Source organism: Schistocerca piceifrons, chromosome X (genome assembly GCF_021461385.2).
Source record: "Schistocerca piceifrons isolate TAMUIC-IGC-003096 chromosome X, iqSchPice1.1, whole genome shotgun sequence".
Classification (NCBI taxonomy): Eukaryota; Metazoa; Arthropoda; class Insecta; order Orthoptera; family Acrididae; genus Schistocerca; species Schistocerca piceifrons.
The window spans coordinates 293,835,998-293,855,588 of NC_060149.1; the positions used below are offsets into that span (position 1 = coordinate 293,835,998).

Sequence of the window (19,591 nt, forward strand, 5' to 3'; positions counted from 1 at the left end):
TTTCCACATCTGGAATGACTCCCCCCGGTATGCACACGGAGTGCGCATTGGTTTTCTTCCCCTCGCTTGTAGCCATATCTTTAACGGGGCCCCATTACGCACCTGACGTTGGAGCTCCCAACTACCAGGAAGCCCACCCTCTACGACTGCCCGGACCTTGCAGACTGAGGGGCAACCTCTGGAAGAGGACAAGCAGCCATGTCCGGCCGAAGATCAGTATCAACCGGAAACAGAGCCTGAAATCAGTTCATCAGGAACTGCAGAAACCTTCCGTTCAGTCCTCCAGAATGTCTTTCGCCCCCTGCCACACCTCAAGACGACCTCCCACTCCACCACGGGTGAGGGGTCAGCCACAATGTGGGCAGTATCCCAGGCAGCCACAGCCGTAGTCCGATCGGAGGATGCGAGGGACGAGCTGGCCATCCCCAACAAACCCCAGTCCGGACCCCCACAGTGATGCCCACTGGCAACAGCCTCAAGCTGTGTGATCGAAGCCAACACTGCCTGAAGCTGGGAGCAAAGGGTGCCAACTCAGCCCGCATCCTAACACAGCAGTCGCAGTCCCTATCCATGCTAAATACTGTTGTGCAAAGAATGTCTGAACTTATCTACAGAGAGCACAAACAATTCGACACAACATTTAAACAGTTATTAAAATACAAGACTGCCTAGTAAATGCAATAATGCTACTACTTGCACAATGCTGACACACTGCTCAGCGACAGAAGGCTAACTGTACTGTCAGTATCGTACAAAGACTATTTAAATGAAATAAACAAATTACAGACGACTACGCGACTTTACACGTCACAGATATTAAAATGCAAATCTGCACACAATGATTTGACGGATTTAACTAAACAAGTGCGCTAAGAACACACAAACAAACTTTCAACTTTACTACTGCACTTATATGAACGATAATAAGCCACTTGCTGCTACTTGCGCAGTGCTGAAACACTGCTCGGAGGCAGAAGGCAAACTGTCAGTACTTAAGTAATCAAATTGAACTGTTTAATTTTATTATTACTGTTATTAAAATAGTAATGAGAGCGACCATAACTGTACTTTAGATCTGCATCTGAACGACATCAAAACATTCCAATACATTTCACTCTACTTGAAAGCACCACCAACATTATGAAAGATACCAGAGTGAAGGAAAAGCTTATATTTCTATATTGCATATAACACCACCCAACTGCATAATTTTTTTAATCAGAGTATTTCAGATATTGGTTTCATATTAAATTGTTTCAAGGTACAATGCACCCTCATGTTTTGAAGGTATTTTTTTTTAACTATATTCAAATTGAAATTAAGGAAAATCTGTACCAAAAAGCTACATATCTCTTACGAACAAGAGAAGATCCCGATATTACAATCATACACCGAAGTGACAAAAGTCATGGGATACCTCCTAATATTGTGTCAGACCACCGTTTGCCCAATGTGGGGCAGCAACTAATGTGGCATAGATTCAACAAGTCGTTGGAAGTCCCCTACAGAAATACTGAGCCATGCTGCCTCCATAACCTTACAGAATTGCCAAAGTGTTGCCAATGCAGGATTTTGTGCACAAACTGATCTTGATTATGTGCCATAAACATTCACTGGAATTCATGTCCGGCAATCTGAATTGTTTGAATTGTCCAGAATGTTATTCTAACCAATTTCTAAAAACCCAGTAATTGGTGCATTGTCATCCATAATAATGACACCGATGTGTGGGAACATTACGTCCATGAAGGGCTGCAAACAGCCTTGAATTTGCTGGCCCTAACAATTTCCTGTCAATCGGTCCACACTGTGCCATTATGGAGCCACCACAAGTTTGCACAGTGTCTTGTTGACAACTTGGGTCCATGGATGTGCACCACACTAACTTTACCATTAGCTCTTACCAACTGAAATCGGGACTCATCTGACCAGCCCATGGTTTTCCAGCCTAGGGTCCAGTCGATATGGCCACGAGCCCAGGGGAGGTGCTCAGATGTCATGCTGTCAGCAAAGGCACTCCCATTAGTTGTCTGCTGCCATAGCCCATTAACACCAAATTTCACTGCACTGTCCTAACATACATTCATCGTATGTTCCACACCAATTTCTGCAGTTCTTTCATACAGTGTTGCTTGTCTGTCAGCACTGACAACTATGCAAATACCCCAAATGCCACTGCACTGTCTGTGGTGAAAGGTAATCCTTGAAATTTGGTATTCTTGGCACTGTGGATCTTGGAATATTGAATTCTGTAACCATTTCCGAAATGGGCTGTCCCATGCATCTAACTCCACCGTCCATTCTGCGTTCAAAGTCCACTAATTCCCATCATGCGGCCATAATCACATTAGATATTTTTTCACACGAATCACCCGAGTACAAGGAACACCACCACCAATGCACTGCCCTTTCATACCTCTTCCACATGATGCTACTGCCATCTGTATATGTGCATATCATTATCCTGTGACTTGTCACTTCAGTGTAATGTCAACAATAAAATTCAGAAAGAGATACTCTTGTTCAGTGTTTAAAAGTGCTGTGTGTTTCCATGTACTTTTCATACAATACTTTTGTAAACTTAACTGACTAAATTATTCACACAGAACCAACAAAGGCAGAACCACTGTACAGAGTGACAACTACATAACACATGAAATGAAAGTTTGAAAATTTAAGATAACTTTAAACAGAAGTATGCTGCTGGATTTTTCCACACAAAGGAAAGAAGGAAGTTTAAGGTAAACCATCACACTGACAACGCTGTGTTTTGGTCCTACTTAAAAGTGTATTTTTCAGTGGGGCAAATCCAAATCAATAACACAGAACACTAGTGTTGAGATATTTATTTGTAAAAATGTTCTTTCAGAATGTTATAAACACACTTTAAGAGCACCAATGCCCTTCTAACAGCATGAACGAAACTGGAACTGGGCTATACATTCTGCTGTTTTTCCACCTGCATATGAACCTGGAATAGATTATCTTCTGCTGTCACCACTGCCATTCAAAATGTAAATCTCTCCTGTAAATAAACGAATAATGAAATCAAAAACAAAATAATTGCTTCAGTATTTTTCATAAACACGGATTAATTTCTGGACATAACAGTTAATATTTTTTCTTGCAACTCCTACAATTTAAATCAGTTCCCAATTTGCATTTTACAGAATTCGATGCCTAAAATATTTTTAAAAATAAAAAATTATTTTCTTCTTTATGTTTCGTGTATCATTAAAAAAAGTAGTGGCAATTTCACCACCTACAACACCAATCAATAATTTGATATCTTACTGTGGTCTGCCAGTAGTTTCTTAGTTTAATGCTTGGATTAGTACATTTTCTTTGCATGATTTTATATAGTTTCATGCAGTAGGAAAATGACAAAGACTGCTGCTTGTTTGTGAATATAATGCAAGTTGGTGGTTATCCAGAAACAGCTGGAAGCTGCACTGGTGATGGCTGATGAGCTTAGACTGCTGCCCTAAGCTGCAGGGACATATAAGTCCCCGAGGTGAAAACACACACACTTCCAATGCCTTTAGAATATCCTGAAAACTTTGATGCCACTGCATCATCTGATGCAGACCATCAGACTGATTTGTCCTTACTCGAGGGTGAGTGGTGGACTGTTGTGGGTTCAGCTATATGTTGAAGACCAGTGCGGGAACTGTTTTTATGGCAGCCGCCTTAGTGCTTAACAACAAGTTTGAGGTGCCACCCAATGTTGATAACACGCCTGAGCTGTACAAAGTCTGCTGCAGGGGGGGAGGGGGAGGAGGAGGGGGGGAGGAGGAGGGGGGAGGAGGAGGGGGGAGGAGGAGGGGGGAGGAGGAGGGGGGAGGGAGGAGGGGGGAGGAGGAGGGGGGGAGGAGGAGGGGGGGGAGGAGGAGGGGGGAGGAGGAGGGGGGAGGGGGGGAGGAGGAGGGGGGGAGGGGGGGGGAGGAGGGGGGGAGGAGGGAGGAGGAGGAGGGGGGGAGGAGGAGGGGGGAGGAGGAGGGGGGAGGGGGGGAGGAGGAGGGGGGGAGGGGGGGGGAGGAGGGGGGGAGGAGGGAGGAGGAGGAGGGGGGAGGAGGAGGAGGGGGGAGGAGGAGGGGGGAGGAGGAGGGGGGAGGAGGAGGGGGGAGGAGGAGGGGGAGGAGGAGGAGGGGGAGGAGGAGGAGGGGGGAGGAGGAGGAGGGGGGAGGAGGAGGAGGGGGGAGGAGGAGGGGGAGGAGGAGGAGGAGGGGGGAGGAGGAGGAGGGGGGAGGAGGAGGGGGGAGGAGGGGGGGGGAGGAGGAGGAGGGGGGAGGAGGAGGGGGGGGAGGAGGAGGAGGGGGGGGAGGAGGAGGAGGGGGGGAGGAGGAGGAGGGGGGGAGGAGGAGGAGGGGGGGAGGAGGAGGAGGGGGGAGGAGGAGGAGGGGGGGAGGAGGAGGAGGGGGGAGGAGGAGGAGGGGGGAGGAGGAGGAGGGGGGGAGGAGGAGGAGGGGGGGAGGAGGAGGAGGAGGGGGAGGAGGAGGGGGGAGGAGGAGGGGGGAGGAGGAGGGGGGAGGAGGAGGGGGGAGGAGGAGGGGGGAGGAGGAGGGGGGAGGAGGAGGGGGGAGGAGGAGGGGGGAGGAGGAGGGGGGAGGAGGAGGGCGGAGGAGGAGGGGGGAGGAGGAGGGGGGGAGGAGGAGGGGGGAGGAGGAGGGGGGAGGAGGAGGGGGGGAGGAGGAGGGGGGAGGAGGAGGGGGGAGGAGGAGGGGGGAGGAGGAGGGGGGAGGAGGAGGGGGGAGGAGGAGGGGGGAGGAGGAGGGGGGAGGAGGAGGGGGGAGGAGGAGGGGGGAGGAGGAGGGGGGAGGAGGATTAGTGTTTAACATCCCGTCAACAAACTGGTCATTAGAGATGGAGCACAAGTTTGGATTAACGTAGAATGGAGAAGGAAAGTGGCCATGCCCTTTCGAAGGAATCATCCCAGCATTTGCCTTAAGTGATTTAGCGAAGTCACGGAAAGCCTAAATTACGATGGCTGGACATGGTTTGAACTACTGTCCAGGCATGGTAGTAAAGAAGACAAATGTGATGTATACTTTATATGCTTGCCACAACATCTAATCTGAGATGTGGAGGAGTAGTAAGAGAAAACAATGTGGTATTTGCAAGTGGCAGAAATATCTATAGTGAGGTCTCAGAATTAATCCCATACAAAAAATTAGTAATGGCTACATAGTATAAGGAACACAAATATGGCTGAAATCAGACGTGAATAGTAGCACACCACCAAATTCGGACTGCAATATACATCACAAGGTTAAGCTAGACTAGTGGTTCTGATCTTTCCCTTCTTAATATCCCTTTGCTGCCTAGTAATGGTGGCCAATGATCCCCCTATACTCTGTATTGTCATGTGAAGTCTTTCTATTTTAAATTCAGTCAAATTTTACCTTTCATACAAACACTCATATGTATGAAGTATTGCCATAATCATAGATGGGAAAAAATGGGGAATTTTAAAATAATTCCTAACTTTTTATATTTTGATAAATTTATTCATGGCAAACAATTTTTTCAATAGTTTCAATTAAATATTGCAACATACACTCTGCTACAGCAATCTGAATATTGTTGCTAAATGGGTGATCCACACCAAGTCTGTTGGGGGAATCCCGATGTCAGAACTTTGGGAAGTCAGTTTTTCTCCTATTCATGTGAGGGTATTAATTACAAGACAGAACACCTTCTCACTTCATTTCTAATTTAAGTATAAATTCTTATGTAATAGTGTTAAAAAATTTCCAGATTTTATGTCTTAAGGTGTTTTAGTCTCATTTTTAAACTAACTGCTAATCATAATGTTTTAATACACAAAACTGGATTCACTTGCACATATTATTGTACAAATGTTGATTAAATTAAATTTACACCCATGTTCAAAACTAAAATAACAATCACCATGACAGTGTGTCTGCTTTCACCACCCCTTTCCATTCCACTGCCCCTTGAGAAGTTAAGGTATGTCACATTAAATTTCTATTCAATCATCGAGTTGCAAGCTGATCTGATACTACATAAATGGCATCAGTTAAAGAAACACCTAAAATCACTTTTCCCTTTCAGATGAGCAGCAAATATATCTGACATTCAGTAATATGTGACCTAATATGCACTACATGGGAAATACAGAAACCATATTCTCCAATGCAAACTTACATTATAATCAACATAACGGTGACCAATAACGAAAATGTTAGTCGATTGTCAAGTAGTGATGTAAGACTACAAGATTTGAAATTGATTAAACTAACTCACAGTTTCCTCAAAATAGCTCAAGAGCACACTGCAGCACAGCTGTGCAGTGTAAAATATGATCTGTTACAATAAGACTGCAGTATGGCAGAAAACTGCGCTACTTTGCAGGCAGTAAGTCAATGTGGGCTGCATCATTGGACACCACATCTAACAAAATTCAATAGTAATTTTAAATGCTGCAGTAGTTGTGCTGTATTTTCTGCTACATCAATGTGTACCTGATTTTGACAGTGCAGATACAACAGGCAGTGTACCTACCTACATGCAGGTTTTAGTACAATGTCTTATCAGTTTGCTGATTATTAGTTTGTTTTCTGGATATGCTTTGATTACGTTTGAATTGGTTACACTAAACATGTGCCAATTCTGGTTGACAACTTCAGATTTCTTTTTTGAGCTTACAACATTGACAGTGAAATCGAGGCAGGTGTTTTCTGTTTGCCATAACTTTCCTACAAACTGTACTCTTGTGAATAAAGTGGGTTAGAGAGCTCTTGGTCTAATTACCATTCTTTTTCTGTACACTTGTTTCTCTCCTCTTAGCAACTTCTATACATTATGCAACAATTAAAAGTTTAAAAATCTGAACAAGGAGTTACCTCTCATAACTGCCAACATTTAAATACGATCAATCCTTAGTTCAGGGATGGTGTTACACCCTGCTGCCATTGTATTTCTATATTCTGCCATTTTGTCTGTAGACATGTTAGCATAGGATTGCTCTCCAGAACGCATCTAATGTCACATTCAAGGAGAACAGCATGACCCTCTTGATAACAAACCTGTAACATGTAACAGATGCATATATGAAAACAAAATGTTCATCACAGGCCAGGCGCAAAGGATAAGAGTGTTACAACTACGAGAAGAGGTTTACATTACAACAACCAATGCTTGGAAAAATAGGTATGGATTGTCATTTTAGGCACTGTAATATTAGCTTTCAGCATGAAACAAGACAGACCAGAGAAACAAAAATTTACTAGTATGATCAATTAAAGCAATAACAGCATCTAAAAATTATATGAGAAGGAAAAGTGTGAAGTTGAATTAAAATTTTTAGCTGGCTAGTAAAAGTAACATGTGGAAATAACTTCAAATTTATGCTCTTCTTCAGGCCCAATTTTACAAATCCAATTTCCACCATTGTACAGCAGAAAAAAAAGTTAAACCAACATACAAGTAAATTTTTGCAACAGGTTTCTCATTTCTTCTGCTCTATGTGGTAGTTTCATTAATCCCATTCACAATGCCTAAAATACCATTTGTCTGCTAGAATTTTTTCCTAGGAGAAACTTCAGGGTTTGTACAGCATTTACAAAATAAAAATTAAGGACTTTAAGCACCTTTTCATTACTGACAATAGTTGCACTTAATGCTTTAGTGAGGTCAAGAATAAAGTAAACATGCAACATGTAAAGGTGATTATCATCATGCTTTATGTACAGTCTGTTAGGTGGGACACAAAATGTTTTTAAATTGTCCTGTAATAGTCCAGTTTCGGGTCTGATCTGCCGCTGGCACAGCTCTGCCATCAGGTGACCCGGCTCCAGCCTCACTGGTTCTTTATAGCTGCCAAGAAACAATCCAGCATCGATATAATTTGTGAATGTAGGATGCCGTTAAGTGCAGCACCCGAGTAATTTATCTTTGCCTTTGTTACTTTGTCTCATTTATGCTTCACCTTTCTGATAAATTTCAACACTCGCTTTCTCATATACGACACAACAATTAGTAGTCGAGTAGGTATAGATGAAGTGTATTAACAACTCATTCACGATTTAATGTGTCACACATGTAATTTAAGCACATCAAGTCAAGTCATTCTAATCAAATTACATATAACATGAAATAATACTTACATTGGATATGGGCTTTTAATGCCATTTCTCCCATCATTATATCAATGGCCTTTATGCAAATCTTCCACTTTCCTCCATGAGTCTCAATGACATTAGCCATTGTTTATATTCATCTTGTCATGGCCACAGTTGACTAAACACACACTTTACAGGCATTTAATCACAATTTTAAAATACACCTGTTCTGCAGTGTGTCCACAAAATGTATATTACAAACAGGGATGGCTGATAAATCACAGATCATTACTTTGCCACAGATATTTTCTTGTCAAAGGTGTAGTATTTAGTTGAGGTTTCCATACCCTTTGCCATTGCTGCCAAAGTGTAGTATCTCCCACTACCGGCACTGCAGTAATGAGTTTATATACAACAAATGGTGTCAGTTTCCAGTGCTGTATGTAATCGTACCCCCACTCTATTCTACATGCTCGATATGGGGATAACCTTACCCCTCTCCCCCTATAGGTCAGGCACCCGAGTAACCCTCATAACTGCTTCAGCCTTCAACCTATAATGCAGTCTTTTTTTCACCTTTTTAACTTTGATTAGTTAATCAATTTTTAAGTCTGAAAATAATTACCACAACAAAAATAAGGCCTTTTAAGGACAATAATTCACAAAAATGATAAAGTAAGCACTTATATAAAGATTTAATTTTACACTTTTGTACGCTCTGAGTGAAGGAGTTTACTATTATATTTGTGCTAATGGACGTGTAAGTTCTTAACCAACCACTTTTAGAGAGAGAACTGTTCAAAAACTCAGTGGAATGGTTTCCACAAACTGCCATGCTTACAACTGAAAGGGCTGTAGAGTGTGTAAGGAATCTGCAGAAAGTGACGCATTTGTATTTCATTAGACATTATTCCTCAATGCTAATCAAGAACTCCGTACTAGTCATACTTCTTCCTGACTGGCTGGTACAAATAAATTCCAGACAATCAGACTGAATAGATTTAAAAAAAGCTAATATTTTGGTCCTCACTCTTGTGTTGGAAGTTTTAACATTTGCTTATCTGCCTGAACTGTTCCTCACATTGTATTATTGCAAACAACAACAACAAGTACTGTATGATTCATGGCAATTTTCCATTTATTATTATTATTATTATTATTATTATTATTATTATTATTATTATTATTGTGTATAGCTGAAGTACACCACCCTTTCATTTTATTTTACCCTTCTGTATTGAGATATTCCTCCTTATCTTACCTTTTGTTCTTGAGACAAGGTTGTATGTACTCAACTTCACAGGACCATAAGTATACATAAATTTTTTAATTGCAAGACCTAAAAGCTGAAAAGACATATAGAAATGTTTTGTTGTCAAGCAATGCTCCTTACTGAGAAATGGTAAGCCACAACCACCTGAGAGGATACTGGTAGGCTCTTAAATTCCCAATCCAGCTTTGTTTCTTTTCCTATTTAAACTATACACAACCAGATATAACCGCTCTTGATTCCCAGATCATACAGTGCTTTATACCAAATCATGCCCTTTTCAGTGGCATAAACCGTACTCGACTATGGCTCCACTTGTAAAGTAAATGTTCATCCACCGTAATCCCTCTGTTGGGCAAACAAAAATTTCTGAACTTTTTCCTTAATTACTCGTAAATATATCACATTTTATTCAGTTCTGGATTAGGATGATAATCTGGATTGAACTGGAGTGTCAGAAGTGCAAACCTTTTTTATTTTGCAGAACTTTTTACAGAATATAATTTGTTGGGAGGGGGGGGAAGGAGTTGAAAATATAATCTCTCTTCAAGCACTGTATTTCAGTACTTTGTTTCTGTACAACACACTTCAAAATCATTATAAAAAATTAAAAAAATGCATGTAATTTGCAGATGTAAGTTGTCTCCTCTAAAACATTACAGAAAGGAATTTTCAAAAGCAGGTGGCATGAGCATCATCAGAAAGGTGTTCAAATATGCTCATGACATTCCTGCAGAGGGGTGGGAGTAAATGGGAATCACATAAGTAAACCCATTTTTTCCTTATAGTCAGGACTGTACCAAATTCTGATGTCTTATGTTACCTAATTCTCCGTTGTCATAGATTAAAACTGAGAAGGATTCTAACACATCACCAATAAATCACTACCTTACCTAGAAACTGACATCACATTCGCTGTCCTAGCCAGAACTTATTCCACTATCCCAGTTTTAGTCATACACAAGGAGAACAGTAATACGATCAAGCCAAGCAACTACAGCAGGTAACAGTAGGAATGTTTCTAGGACAATCAAAGACTTGCGCCACTAGCCTGCGAAGTGTTCTTACAGAAATTTCGAATATTTCTTTTTAAATGTCTATCATTTTTATAAGCATCTTTCCCATGGTCATTATATGTATTTACTTGTAATGGGCATCCGAGTAGTCACAAAAAAGCATAAAAATCAAGCCGTTTCATTTCAAGATCTTTAAAAGACTTCTTTTTCCGTTCTTGTCCCACAAGTTGGACACAATTACTGGGGATAAAAATATGAACCTTCAACCTCTGTTTTCATGTGTGTATAGCCAGCCGCTAAAAAATTGTCACTAACCTCCTACAAATGCTGATCTGTAATAACTGATAACAGCTTTCCAAATATGTGACAGTTCTTATTCTGATCAACACATCTGAATTCATCATGTATTGCTCAATGTTCGAAGGCATGCGATCATACCTGGTATGATAGCCAATCACTCTACATATAACATTATGTTTGTTCTTTCTTGAGATTGTGGACAATCAAAGCCCACAGAACAGTATGCAGACACTGCTGCATGTCAATAGTGATAGCTATTCTACCATTACCAGCTGATGCAGTTTCCTTATTCCTGGCATTGGCCTTGTAAGACATGTTAGCCAATTCTTGGTGAACAATAAATTGATTCTGAAGCTCCAACATCTGTTCTAAAGTGTGAAAAATCTGCATATGAAGTTTATTGTTAGTGTGGCAGATATCCTTTTTTGGTTTCTTGATATTAATTTGGTGAAAGATTCTGGTGAACAGTTAAATTTACATACTTATCTGACTGACCACACATGCAGGGGTACTCTACATTTTTGACAGTGTATAGTGAACACACTGCTACACACCCACCGATCTTTTTCCCCTTCTCTACCCCTCTCCTTCCCAAGCCTCCTGAGGCTGTGCCTGGCAGCCGTGTCCCGCTGCACCTGGAGAAAGAGGCAGCCCCACAGCACATTGTGTGCACTGAAGAACCTCACGAGGAGGAAAATGGCATGGGAGTGCCCAGAAGAGTTCTGTCAGTTCATCTGTATTTAACGGATCATGAACTGGAAGATATAAACAACACACTGAGATTTTAACTGACGTGAGAACTTCCAATGCAGTTGCTTTTACAGTCATGGTAAGAGAGACAGAACAAAAGTCACATCTATCAATGATGAGAACAGCCACTCTACCCTTAGACCTGTCTCCAGTAACATTTTTTTTTTTGTGGTTTTAAGGCGCAAAACTTCTATGGTCATTAGCGCCCAGCCCGTGACGGAGGAAACAGGAAAAAAACGAAATTTAAAATCAGCAGCAATTGGAACAAAGTCATAAAATTTGAGAAACTAAAGGCAGAAGGAATGCTTAAAAATCCACTATAAAAAGGGGTTGGTTGTCCCCAAAAAAAAGCTTCAAATGACTGACGTCATTTCACTGTCACTAATAAACTGTAGAACGCGGTCAGCTGAGCGCGTGTCATCTGCTAAAATCGACGATAGATGAGGCGATAGCTGTAGACGGGAGCGTAACGGATTAAAATAGGGGCATTCAATTAAAAGGTGTCTGACCGTCCACAGCTGAGAGCAGTGGGGACAGAGTGGGGGAGGATCACCGCTTAAAAGATGTCGATGGCTAAAAAGACAGTGCCCTATCCGGAGTCTAGCTAAAATTACCTCCTCCCGGCGACGCGTTCGGGAGGAAGAGGTCCAAGCGCAAGGAAGGGCTTTCACTTCCCGCAATTTATTATGGGGAAGTGTTGACCAATGCGCATGCCATAAATGAGCAACTTGGCGACATAAACCGCTCCTGAGATCGGTAGACGGAAGAGACTGAATAGCTGGCCGAGGAAGAGAGACTGCAGCCTTGGCCGCTATATCGGCCGCCTCATTCCCACAGATACCAGCGTGTCCCGGGAGCCAGAGGAACGCCACTGAGACGCCCCCCAGGTGGAGCAAGCGCAGACAGTCCTGAATCCGGTGGACCAGAGGGTGCACAGGGTAAAGAGCTTGGAGACTTAGGAGAGAGCTGAGAGAATCTGAGCAGATTACGTACTGTATCCGCTGATGGCGGCGGATGTAGTGGACAGCCTGGAGAACAGCGTAAAGCTCCGCAGTATAAACCGAACACTGGCCGGGAAGCCGAAAGTGATTTGGGGTGTCGCCAACAATATAGGCACTCCCTACACCTAACGATGTTTTCGAGCCATCGGTGTAAATAAATGTGGCTTCCGTCATTTGTGCACAGAGAGCAGCAAATGTCCGACGGTACACAAGTGTAGGGATACCATCCTTGGGAAATTGACATAGGTCTCTGAGCAAGTCGATCCGGGGACGGAGCCAAGGCGGTGCTGTACCCCAAGTTGTCAAGAAGGTTTTAGGAAAGCGGAAGGAGAGAGAGAATGGAGCAGTTGACGGAAGCGGACTCCCGGTGGTAGTAGGGAGGAGGAGCGGCCTGCACACCCGACATCAAAGGAGGTGTCGAAAAAAAGGTCATGGGCTGGATTAGCAGGCATGGAAGACAGATGGCTAGCATAACGACTCAGAAGGACTGCCCGCCGATTGGACAGCGGAGGTTCAGCAGTCTCAGCATAAAGGCTTTCCACAGGGCTGGTGTAAAAAGCTCCAGACACTAAACGTAATCCACGGTGGTGGATAGAGTCGAGACACCGAAGAATAGACTGCCGAGCAGAGGAGTAGACTATGCTTCCATAATCCAATTTCGAGCGCACTAAGACGCGATAGAGGCGGAGAAGGACCACTCGGTCCGCTCCCCAGGAGGTACCATTCAGGACACGGAGGGTGTTAAGGGAACGCAGACAGCGAGCCGAAAGATAGGAAACGTGGGAGGACCAGCACAGTTTTCTGTCAAACATAAGACCCAAGAATTTAGCGACGTCGGAAAACGGAAGGTTGACAGGACCGAGATGTAAGGAGGGCGGAAGAAACTCCTTACGTCGCCAAAAATTAACACAAACGGTCTTACTGGGTGAGAAACGGAAGCCGGTTTCGATGCTCCACGAGTGGAGGCAATCGAGACATCCTTGAAGACGTCTTTCAAGAAGGCTGGTCCGTTGAGAGCTGTAGTAGATCGCAAAATCATCCACAAAGAGGGAGCCCGAGACATCAGGAAGGAGACAATCCATAATTGGATTAATGGTGATGGCAAACAGTACAACACTCAGCACGGAGCCCTGGGGTACCCCGTTTTCTTGGGAGAAAGTACGGGAGAGAGTAGTGTTCACCCGCACCCTAAATGTGCGCTCTGCCATAAATTCGCGAAGAAAAAGGGGCAGCCGGCCTCGAAAGCCCCAAGAGAACAGTGTGCGGAGGATGCCTGTCCTCCAACAGGTATCGTATGCTCTCTCCAGATCAAAAAATATTGCTACCGTTTGGCGTTTCCGGAGAAAATTGTTCATGATATAAGTGGAGAGAGCAACAAGATGGTCAACGGCAGAACGATGCTTTCGGAATCCGCATTGGGCTGGTGTTAAAAGACTGCGGGATTCCAGCCACCAAGCTAAACGGTAATTCACCATACGCTCCAAAACCTTACAGACACTACTCTTGAGAGAAATGGGGCGATAGCTAGAGGGGAGATGTTTGTCCTTTCCAGGTTTCGGAACGGGAACGACAATAGCTTCCCGCCATCGCCTGGGAAAGGTACTGTCGGTCCAAATTCGATTATAAAGGCGAAGGAGGTAACGCAGGCTATGGGTTGATAAATGCAGCAACATTTGGACATGGATACCATCCGGTCCTGGGGCGGAGGAGCGAGAAGAAGAGAGGGCATGTTGGAGTTCCCGCATGGAGAAAACAGTATTGTAGCTTTCATGATTTTGAGAGGAGAAAGCAAGATGTCTCACTTCCGCTGCACGTTTCTTCGGGAGAAACGCTGGCGGGTAATTTGAAGAGCTCGAAATCTCAGCAAAGTGCTGACCCAATGAGTTAGAAATTGCGACGGGGTCCACTAAGGTATCATGCGCGACAGTGAGCCCAGAGACCGGGGAGAAACTAGGCGCGCCTGAGAACCGTCGAAGCCGACTCCAAACTTCCGAGGAGGGAGTGAAGGTGTTAAATGAGCTAATAAAGAATTTCCAGCTTGCCTTCTTGCTATCGCGGATGACGCGACGGCATCGCGCACGGAGCTGCTTATATCGGGTACAGTTGGCCAAAGTTGGATGGTGACGGAAAATGCGAAGAGCACGTCGCCGCTCACGTATTGCGTCACGGCATGCCTCGTTCCACCAAGGAACTGGGGGCCGCCGGGGCAATTCGGAGGTGCGTGGTATTGAACGTTCCGCAGCTCTGAGAATAACGTCGGCAACATGTGTGACCTCATCGTCGACGCTGGGAAAGCGACGGTCATCGAATGTCGCTAGAGACGAAAAAAGTGTCCAATCGGCTTGGGCAAACTTCCAGCGTCGCGAGCGCATATATGGCAGTTGAGGCTGCAGTCTAAGAACACATGGAAAGTGGTCACTCGAGTGTGTATCATCAAGGGCGAACCATTCGAAGCGCCGAGCTAGCGGAACAGTACCGACCGCAAGGTCCAAATGAGATAAATTTGTCGTGGAGGCAGACAAAAATGTGGGGACCCCAGTGTTGAGGCAGACTAGATCCGCTTGGTGGAAGACGTCTAGCAATAGTGAGCCACGTGGACAAGGATGTGGAGATCCCCAAAGCGGGTGGTGGGCATTGAAGTCCCCAACCAGCAAATAGGGGGGTGGAAGCTGATCAAGAAGATGAAGGGAGATCAGCTCGTGCCATTGGTGTGGACGATGGAATGTATACCGTACAAAGAGAGAACGTGTATCCAGAAAGGGAAAGACGGACGGCGACAGCTTGGAAGGAACTGTTTAAGGGGATTGGGTGATAATGGAGAGTATCATGGAGCAGACTCCTGAGTCCTCCATGGGCTGGAGTGCCTTCAACATAGGGGAGGTCATATCGGACGGACTGAAAATGAGGGAGAACAAAGCGGTCATGGCGACGCAGCTTTGTTTCCTGAAGACAGAAGATGACCGGCGAGTAGGATCGTAAGAGGATCGACAATTCATCCCGATTGGCTCGAATGCCGCGGATATGCCAGTGGATAATGGACATAGGGTGAACAGAAAACGGAGGAACGTGACCATGGGTGCTGTCAACTCAACGACTGCTCAGAGCTTGCGACCGACAGCATGGAATGGCATTCAGTCGAAGGCAGAAGATCCTGATCCATAGGTTGGTCAGGAGCAGCTCCTGCCACCAACGATCGGCCAGTTGACCGGCCACCAGCAGTGCGCCTCGGCGACACAGAAGACGGCCGAGGGCGATTTCCGCCAGGTGGTGCTGTAGATGGGACACGCCTTGGCGGAGAAGGAGAGGAACTGTGTTTCTTCGTAGCCTTCTTGGAAGTATGATGTTTAGATGAAGGAGGAACCGATGGTTGTGAAGTTACGGTACGTAAAAACTCTTCACGAGAATGCTCTTTTTTCGAAGACTTGGCGTCTGACTTTTGGGCTCGAGATTTAGCAGAACCCGATGAAGGGTGAGCCATTGAGTGGGCAGGCGAAAGAGGTGAGGTTGAACGGGCGATCTTTGCGCTGGCCGATCTGACGACCGTGGTACTAAAAGTGAGGTCGCAAGTCTGCGTGGCCGCCTCCTTGGTTGGCCGAGGAGAAGCAAGGACAGTGCTGTATTTTCCTTTCTGAGGCACGGTGGGCTGTCGACTGGCGAGTAACTTTCGAGCAGCAAAGGTCGACACCTTTTCCTTCACTCTTATTTCCTGGATGAGCTTTTCGTCCTTATAAACGGGGCAATCTCGAGAGGAAGCAGCGTGGTCACCCATACAGTTGATGCAGCGAGGGGATGGAGGTGGACAAGCACCCTCATGGGCATCCTTGCCACACTTAACACATTTGGCCGGATTGGAACAGGACTGGCTGGTGTGATTGAACCGCTGACATCGATAGCAACGCGTAGGGTTTGGGACATAAGGGCGAACGGAAATTATCTCATAGCCTGCTTTGATTTTTGATGGGAGTTGAACTTTGTCAAATGTCAAGAAGACAGTGCGGGTTGGAATGATGTTCAAGTCAACCCTTTTCATAACCCGATGAACAGCCGTGCCGCCCTGGTCAGACAGGTAGTGCTGAATTTCTTCGTCAGACAATCCATCGAGGGAGCGGGTATAAACGACTCCACGTGAGGAATTTAAGGTACGGTGCGGTTCCACCCGGACAGGGAAGGTGTGGAGCAGAGAAGTACGCAGCAATTTTTGAGCCTGGAGGGCACTGTGTGTTTCTAACAACAGGGTGCCATTCCGTAATCTGGAACAAGACTTTAAAGGACCCGCAATTGCGTCGACACCTTTCTGAATAATGAAAGGGTTGACCGTGGAAAAGTCGTGACCTTCGTCAGACCGAGAAACAACAAGGAACTGCGGCAACGATGAAAGAACCGTCTGTGGCTGAGACTCGGTGAACTTACGTTTGTGAGCAGACATAGTGGAAGGTGAGGAAACCATTGCGGAAGAATCCCCCATGATTACCGGCGTCTCCGATGGCGCGCTCCTCCCTTGTGGGGGCCCTCACCGAGGGCACACCCGCCTTAGGTGATTGTTCACACCTCAGGTCACACCTCCCGACAAACGGACGGAGGGACCAATCGGCACTTTCGGAAGGTATCAGCTCGGGTAATCACCCCTCCCTGGGCCTGGCCGTTACCAGGGGGTACGTACGTGTCCTACCTGTCTACCCGGGGCGGGGAATTACGCGTTACCCCGTCACCGGCTACGCATGGAAGTGCGTGGGTCGGCCTTCAGACATGCACAGGGAGGAAAAAAGAGAAAGGGAAAGGAAAGAAGAGGGGGTCTCAAACGCCGCAGCGGAGAAAAGGGTAAAGAGAAGAGGTAAGGAAAAGAGAAGGACAAAGGAAGGAAGAAGACATACAAGCAAGGAAGGCGAAGAATGAGGTACATTTACAAGCGTCCGTCTCCGGATGTAGGCACAAACCATACTCCCAGAGGGGGAGAAAGGGAAGGAAAGAGCCAGAGGTGAGGGCGGGGGGGCGAAGACAGGGGATGGGGAAGGATGCGGAAAGGGAAGGTATGCAGCCCGGAAAGGAAGGAAGGCCACATTAGCTCGGGGCCCCGTGCTCGCTACGCACGTATCCACGAAAGAGTTGTGGATCCCCTGGGGGGGGGGGGGGGGGGGGGGGGGTCCTTCCAGTAGTGGTGGTAGCCCCTTGATGCAGTTATGTTGGTGACTTTAAAATGAGTTTCTTGTCAGCAGATGCAGAACAGTCTCTCCTGGGCAAGAAATTTAATTCTTCCAAATGCTACTTATATCACTTAAAGTTCCACTGCAACACGAAAGTTCCTATGAGAGCCCTTTATTAGCGATAGTTGTCTTTGTCCTCCTGCTTCAGCGGCAGTGATTTACCTGAAGAGGTCAGGGGTTATCAATATCCTTGACAGTAAACATCACCATCAGAAAAGGAGTAGGTGCACACCTCAGCAAACAGCTGAGGTTCCAAGTACTTCGTCAATGGCTTCCGAATAATTCCAGGTTCAAGTGTAGCTCCTTCCCTCCCTCCTCCCTCCCCCCCCCCCCCCCTCAAGGTACACTGAGAGGTGCATGTACTCTTATTTTAATCTGTGGTCTGTGTTTATGTGGAAGCATCACACTTAGTGACTGGCTTCTTAAGGGCCAATGCAAAAGAAGTAGCTAACACTGGGAGTTGCACAGCTTTGAAAGCTTTTTAAATTTCATCATAGGGTATGCAGCTTAACTTTCAACGCCTGAATTTTTCTCTCCTCCCTATAAACCGCACACTTTCTGCTCCATAATGGGTGATGACCAGAGCAGTTTATACATTTCAGATGAAGCGTACAAGAATTGCCAGATTCGTGAGTGAGCTTCCTCAATTTCCCCACGTAGCCCCCTCCAGTTACATGCCATAGTGTTATGACCATATCTTTGACTTTTGAAGCATTACATTAGATTGGGAACAAACAGTCAAATCTGAAAACAGGTAGAGCCTGCAAAAATATGTTCAGACAATTCCAGAGTGTCGAATGTTAAAATAAATGTTACATTTGTTTCCAACGTGCCATTGACTCTCGTCTTAGTTCTGCACTTCCATTACACCCATATTTTTCCATTCTTCATGTAACACCATTTCCATCACATCGGAGCAGGTAAGCATGCATTTACAGAAGTTAAGGGTGTTATACATACACCCACAACATGTTAGTCACCTAAGGCCTTGCAGCCCAGAAGCTTCAGTACTTGATTTGACATGGCAGTTTCAACTGTAAGTATTCCATTATGAAATCATTTAATACTTTTTAAGGACCCAGCAATACCCTCAAATGCCTTATGAATATAGAAAGGGGAGACATTCTTAAACGTCCCTTCCGCTCTCTTGAGTACAATTTAAGTGTTGTGGCAGTCTAGTGCCTTGTTACTAAAATTCTGAGACTTCTCAGGCAGACTCACGAATCGAGCTCTTTGTTGTACGTACTATCTGGCAGTACACCCATCCCATCAGGAGTAGATGTGGAATTAGGTCACACCATAGGGATCACAAGAGCCACTAGGGTAACAAGTCTCAGCCAAGATGAAGCCCTGTGTGCCTGAGCACGCCTTATACAACTTGGCAGTGGGGGGAGGGGAAGGCAGAATGTGCCCCAGAGGCTGCCCACTACAGACTGTTTTATCTCAACAGTCTGTCACCTCATCTTAAGGTTGAGGGCTGTTTGCACAGATGTGTACCCTCCTCACAGTAACGGCAGTGGAGCCAAGGACCCTTTTCTCTGAAATGCACAATGTTCCTCCTCTGTGCCTTATGATGGTCCCTGAAGTATGCCCAGTGTTTACGACAGAAGAGGTCTGGTGGTGCTGGCCAGTCCCCAGCTCAGGAAATCCGGGTTCACTATACCTGTATCTAACCACTGCTGGTGAAGCTCCCTGAGAAACAGGCAGCCCTCCCTTCCCAAAGTTCACTCAACATCAGACCCCTCCACTGGGGCCTGTCCAGCTTGTGAGATCCTACCAGCAGCTATGCTACTACTGGCATAGCCCTCAGCATCACTGAGGCACGCAAACCCTCCTGCCTGGCACCAAAGGTGCCTATGATTAAGTAGTGTCCCCCTGGAAGGAGAATCATCAGAATTGAACAAAATTTTCAAGACCTCATCTGCGAATGATGGAGTTAAAGACTTGGATCTAATGAACAAGAACTGTG

At 45.4% G+C, this 19,591-nt stretch overlaps 1 protein-coding gene across 1 annotated transcript in view; it reads right to left on the reverse strand.

Annotated features, from left to right (window-relative positions):
- Positions 1 to 2,831: 2,831 nt before the first annotated feature.
- The window catches only part of LOC124722999 (ubiquitin carboxyl-terminal hydrolase MINDY-3 homolog), a 92,827-nt gene continuing 76,067 nt past the window's right edge, over positions 2,832 to 19,591 (reverse strand). The window contains exons 9-10 of the mRNA XM_047248173.1: positions 6,867 to 7,049; positions 2,832 to 3,025 (exon numbers count right to left, since the gene is read on the reverse strand). Coding sequence (XP_047104129.1) covers positions 6,903 to 7,049 — 147 coding nt within the window. The 3' untranslated portion in view covers positions 2,832 to 3,025; positions 6,867 to 6,902. The remainder of the gene's footprint in view (positions 3,026 to 6,866; positions 7,050 to 19,591) is intronic.